The sequence below is a fragment of the Poromitra crassiceps genome, assembly GCF_964638095.1.
Source record: "Poromitra crassiceps genome assembly, chromosome: 10".
In the NCBI taxonomy this organism is placed as follows: Eukaryota; Metazoa; Chordata; class Actinopteri; order Beryciformes; family Melamphaidae; genus Poromitra; species Poromitra crassiceps.
The window spans coordinates 15,158,164-15,164,457 of NC_139631.1; the positions used below are offsets into that span (position 1 = coordinate 15,158,164).

Below are 6,294 nucleotides of genomic sequence, written 5' to 3' on the forward strand. Positions count from 1 at the left end.
CATAGAAATAGACCCGCCTCCCACATACAGGAAGGAAGGCCACAGTATGGCATTACAATTACAACAGAGGATAAAACGCAGAAAAGTCCAGGACGTACAGTATTTCCACTGTGATCCTCATGGTGGCAACAAGACAGACAACGTAACACAAATACAATGGCAACAACAGCACAAATATCAAAACACTATCAAATATGCATACAGTGAATAGTAAGATAATCGTAAATAGTTAGAAACACAACGGGGCCTCCATAGGAGGGGCTATGTAACTGCAACTAGATACCATGAAGCAAACTAAGCTTCAGCATGGCCACTCTGTACTCCATGGAGAGCCAACCAAGAGATTTAAAAAGTTGGGCATCTACAGTAGTTGAGTATGAGGGGGCAGAGAACTACTCTGATAAGTTTGTTCTGTGCAAAACTGTGTTTGTAGCCTGTTGCTTAGATGTTTAGATATACTGCTGTACCAACTTGTGGCAAGCGTAGTCGAAATTACTTTGGACCAGAGCCACTGCCAGTGTCTTCACTGTAGAAACATAAAGATACTTTGATTTCCTGGCTAAAAACTTGATTTCTTTAATGCACATTTTCTAAAACTTGAACTGCCATGTCCTCCCCGGACATGACACTATCAATTCTGCAGCCTAGGTATTTTATTGTAGATCTGTAGATACTGTAGACCCAAACCCCCCGCCTTGTTAGCCCTTGTTAGCTCTTGCATCACCCCCCAACCCCTTTTCCTCAGATACATCCATCTGGCGCTGATTGACAGCGAGCCACTTGCGTTTGTTGACGAGCTAGTTTGCAACGGGGCGCTGCGCGCGCGGCGACTCAGCAGAAGGGAGCAGATGGTCTTTTGGAATCTGTACATATTGCAACAAATGGATATGTATTGTATAATATTGAAGTGTGCCTTTATTACTTTTCAAACTAGTAATAATGTTACTATAATTCTGAAGTGTGCCTTTATTACTACTCTCAAACTAGTAATGATGTTGTAATAACCACTACTGCCTGATGTGAACCAAAGTGCCCTTCTGGGACATGTATTAAACTGATTGATTGATTGATTGATTGATTGATTGATTGATTGATCTATAGACATTGCAACCAAATGGACTAAAACTGATCAGAATGCCATAATAGCATTTGATTCGACCTAAAAATTCTATAAAGACCCTGGAGGTACAGTAGGTAAGGAGGTACAGTAAGGTGCGTGGGCACACCTGGACACACACACACACACACACACACACACACACACACACACACACACACACACACGGCGAGCCACAGTGAGTCAGCTCTTGGTATCATGAGATGACAAATCTTCTGGGTTGCTGAGAGCACCTGGCTGCTCAGCAAGGTCACCCTGCGTGCATCTGCCCACCCGCCTCCATCCTCATCACCGTGGTAACGGGATGATTTGAGGATGCTCCTCTGAACAGACAGGGATTGGAATACTCTGTTAGCTCAAAGCTTCAAAATACTGTTTAGATTTGAATTAACTGCCATTTAATGTAAACAAACATTTAAATCAATGAACAAATTTTGTTCATTGATTTAAATTGTTTTTTTTTTGTATTCTTTGAGATTTAATGATAATGTGATCAAGCAACTTATCAACAAAGCAATGTTAGTGTACATTGTCACATGCTTTTTGGTTCTGCCCCTCAATATCCGGATTCTGGGCCAAAGTTTTCGACTGGTATTCAAAAGCCTACAGAGTAACTCTTAAACCGGAGGCTGAACTTGCCATTTTTGGCTGTTCGGATTCCTCATTGCTCCTCCCCATGGCTGTGCAGCAGTCCCTGACACAGGGGATGGTTGTTGCCAAGAGACTTATTTTGAGAGACTGGAAGTCCCCCACTCCACCCTCCTTTCAGCTGTGGCTGACAGACATGGTCTCAGTGGTGCGAATGGAGAGACTTAGGTCTCTGAGGACTAACTCGATTGGAAAGTTCTCGACCATCTGGGATCCGTTTCTGGACTATTTAGGTGAGGTCAGAAATGAGTAACTTGTAATTTGTATATTGTTGCACACATGTTCACACAGGTTGAAAGCACCATGTTGTAATGTTTTTTCGTTTTTTTTTGTGTTTTGTCTTTTTTTTAATCTCTCTCTTTTCTGTTTTAGTTTGAATTTGTTTACTTGCTTTCTTGTTTTTGTCTTAGTCTTTTGTTGTTTTGTTTTGTTTTTTAATCATTTAAAACAGGTACTGTATGTGTCATGAACTGGATATGGGACTAAGTTTACGGGGTGGGAGAAAATGTTTCCTTTCAGATTGAACACTCGCAGTTGGACAATGTCATGTTTTATGTAACTTGTTTGATGATGGCTTGTTTTGGGTTTTGTCCCGTCTGCAGATATACTTTTGAACTAATGTCTGAAAACGAAACAATAAAAATTATATATACAAAAAACAAAAATCAACAAAGCAACCAAGAATCATCCAACAAACCAGTAAATAAACTAATTTCATTTGATCAACTTCATGTTATCAATCAATCAATCAATCAATCAATCAATCAATCAATCAAGCAATCAATCAATCAATCAATCAATCAATCAATCAATCATTCAATCAATCAATTAATCAAGCAAGCAAATATAAACCTTATACAGGCATAGAAGCTTTATTTGATTGGGCATTTCCACTTAAAACAGAGTCACTTTTCATTTGAACAAATAAATGCTTGAGTTTTACAACAGCAAATGACCCTTTTTCACATCAGAAATGGGACATAAATGCAATGACAACAGTTTGGACAAGGACACGCTGTCCTCACAACACAATTTACAAAACTTTTGCAACCCACTTCTTTGTGTGGATTCAGTCTTAATCTTTCTGGGGTAGCAGTGCAACGATTAAAAAGGATTTACAGATTTGTCTTAAAGGGTAAAATTTTGCATTCCCAACAAAAAATATTTCCTAATCAGATGCACACAATGCTATTAACCATGGTCTTAACAAATATAAGAGGAAAATAATTATTATAATATGAAATTATTATATGGTGAAAATAATTACAGAGATGCACAAACCTCATGGACCCTCTCGTTGTACAACAGAAAGTAATGCATTTAGAACTACATTTTGGTTCATGCACAAAATTGAAACACCAAATAAACATGAAAAACAGGAAACAGTATGATAAGTCAGTTAGGATATATGTTAAGATTAAGTAATTATTGTCAAGGACTCTTCGCAATAACGTAAATCATTTACAATTTGTCGGCAGTCAACTATTTGCAATTACAGTATGTACAAGCTTTTCACAATAGAAAACATATTTTAACATGAATCACACTGAAGTAATTGAAAAAAGAGTTTTGTTTGAACTTTTTAAAACTTTAATTCATCTCAACAATTAAGCCTACAGTACAAACATTACTTTCTAGCCGATACTCAATCAGTCACTCAATCAGATGAAACTTTTACTCACAAGACAGACACATATATTCACAAATCCAAAATGTAACTTTGCTGTCTTTTTTTGGTTTACATTAATAAACAAGACAACATCCTTACAGAATACATTCTCTGAAGAAAATGCCACACTGATCATAATGTGTGCGTCTGTCTTTTGACTAATGTGCCATGGTTTTCATGCATGTGTAAACCTTTCCAATGAAAATGTGATTTCCAGTATCTTGCTTAATGTCATTTCAGCATACCGTACTTCTACATATTAAAATAAAAAAGTAGGATTAAGAATGAATCAAATGCATGATAAAATAATTAAGAAAAGTAATTGGCAGTGTATTAAATATATTGTAGCCTACTGCATTCTACTTTATCCTATTCATATAACATAACAGAAATCTGGTGATATACTGTACTAAAACATGGAACACCTAATAAAGCAGACGCCAAAAAGTTACAACAAATAGATCTTAATTAAACACTTTTATTTTTTTTATAGTGACACAGCACTGTTGTCACACACAAAAAACATCCAAATGTTGATGTCTTTCTCCCTTTCTGACTTGAAATAACACTGTTCTCTCTGTGTCACGCAACTTGTTTCATCACCTTGGAACTAAATGGAAAACCAGTCCCTAATTTCAAAAACATGGGCATTGATTGGAAAATGTTTTCACCACTGAAAACCCAATAGATTTGTCCCCTTGGATTCCCAGCCATTAAAAATGGCATTGATAACCTTGCTAGCTGTCCTACATTAATTATTTTTTGTTAGTAGTCCGCAGTGATATCCAAGGACCCTTGCCCTGAAATCTGAAACATACTGACAAGCAGAAAATTATAGTTTGATGCACCAGAGATTGAAAATGCATGAAATGATGGGTATATTCTTCCAGTCCAGCCCATCCGCTCTGTTAATATCTATCTCTCTCTCTCTCTCTCTCTCTCTCTCTCTCTGCCTCTCTCTGGTGGTTATGAATGAGGAGATGAATCAATGCTTTACTACTGTGCACAGATGTCTGATCAATGTCTAGGCCACAGACTGACTTCAGAGAAGACTATAACTGGGAGAAACCGCCCTCGAGAGAATATCACATGATGAAAGGAATGGAAAGTCCGTCTGTCTAATTTTCTATGTACTGTGGCCTACTGGGAAAACATAATCATCTTTAGACACCGGCAGTGATCTAACCAGGGATGATTAGTGTAAAAGAAAATCTTGTGGATTTTCTAAACAAGACAAACACCTTCTAGCTACTTACGACTCCTGTAAAGGAGCAACCTCTGGAGAACCTTCACTGTCACTAGAATACCAAGAACGATGTACCTGTACATTTATCAGCAAGGTGATATGCGCTGAGGAACCTACCCTTCATTGGATGACGTGGTCAGCCTAGAAACTGTGCATTTGATTGGAGGTGGGAAAGCATATATTTACAGCACAATTGCCCTTTTGATCCCAAAAATAGGTAAAAACCAAAAAGACTGTCATTCTCTTAGTGCCCAAACGAAACACTCAAGCCTATGTTCTTTGTCTTCCTCCACCCCTCCCCCCCCCACCAAAACCTGTCTTGCCTTAACACTCTCTCCAGCTGATCTCTCAATCCTCTACAGCCCGAAATAAAGTGAGAGGAGCTGCAGCCCTGTTTGCCTCCTGAAATGAATGCCAAAGAGAAAGAGTGCGAGCGCAGGCCAAGTGGCTGTGCTCTGTGCCGCCCCCTGCAGGTTCTCAGGTGGCGTCGTCCTCTTCGTCCAGGTGGTAGTTGAGGGTGATGACGGCACTGATGAACTCCCCCAGCTCCACAAAGTCAGCTGTGATAATGTTGGTGCCGTTCTCTCCGGGTCTCTGGGCCCTGATCCACTGCATCATACCTGGCAGGGCCCTGAGAGGACACACACACGCACACACACACACACACACGCGCACACACACACACGCGCGCACACACACACACACACACACACACACACACACACACACACACACACACACACACACACACACACACACACACACACACACACACACACACACACACACACAGGTTGGTACAACATGGTCACAGCAGTTCATGTCACCTAATCTATGGAGTCATGTAGGCTACATGGGCACATTTTGTTCTTTCCCTCCCGTGACAATCAGCCCAAATTATGTGCTTAGCGACACCAGATACCTTTAATATAGAGCGATACACCCCATCTTCCAGCCACTTCCTGTATCTGTGCCATGCAGGGTTCACCACTGCTACGCTCACTTAGGAGACTTGTCAGCCAATTAAGTTTCATACCATTGACAGACAGCCAATCACAAGCTGATGACCATGCCCATTTAGGAGACCGGAAGAGTACCATTTCTTATTATTGGACGAGCCTGCAGTGGGGTGTCTCTATCAATATTAAAGGTCTCTGGTGACACAGTCTCTTCCTGGTCACTTCCCCTGAGGCTCAGAGCACCAACCACCAAGCATCTGCTCTTCCTGGTTACTTGTAACCTGTTTGTCCAGCCCGGTCCCATGACATGACTGCCTTGTCTTTCCTCGTTGTTTAGGCAAGTAAAACAACTTGGTTGGGTTTAGTGCAAGTAAAACAACTTGGTTGGGTTTAGTGCAAGTAAAACAACTTGGTTGGGTTTAGGCAAGTAAAACAACATGGTTGGGTTTAGGCAAGTAAAACAACTTGGTTGGGTTTAGTGCAAGTAAAACAACTTGGTTGGGTTTAGGCAAGTAAAACAACTTGGTTGGGTTTAGGCAAGTAAAACAACTTGGTTGGGTTTAGGCAGAGCAATTTAGTAAGACAGTGGCGCTAGCGGAGGTCCAAAATGCGTGACTCAGTAGCCAATGAATAGCCAGGAAGGGGGCTCGCGCTA

The 6,294-nt window shown here is 40.3% G+C and overlaps 1 protein-coding gene across 1 annotated transcript in view; it reads right to left on the reverse strand.

The window, feature by feature from the left end:
- Nucleotides 1-5,157: 5,157 nt before the first annotated feature.
- Nucleotides 5,158-6,294, reverse strand: part of plcxd3 (phosphatidylinositol-specific phospholipase C, X domain containing 3) — a gene marked incomplete at both ends in the record, with an annotated part of 30,939 nt that continues 29,802 nt past the window's right edge. The window contains one exon of the mRNA XM_083644218.1: nt 5,158-5,311. Within this exon, the coding sequence (XP_083500344.1) occupies nt 5,158-5,311 (154 nt within the window). The remainder of the gene's footprint in view (nt 5,312-6,294) is intronic.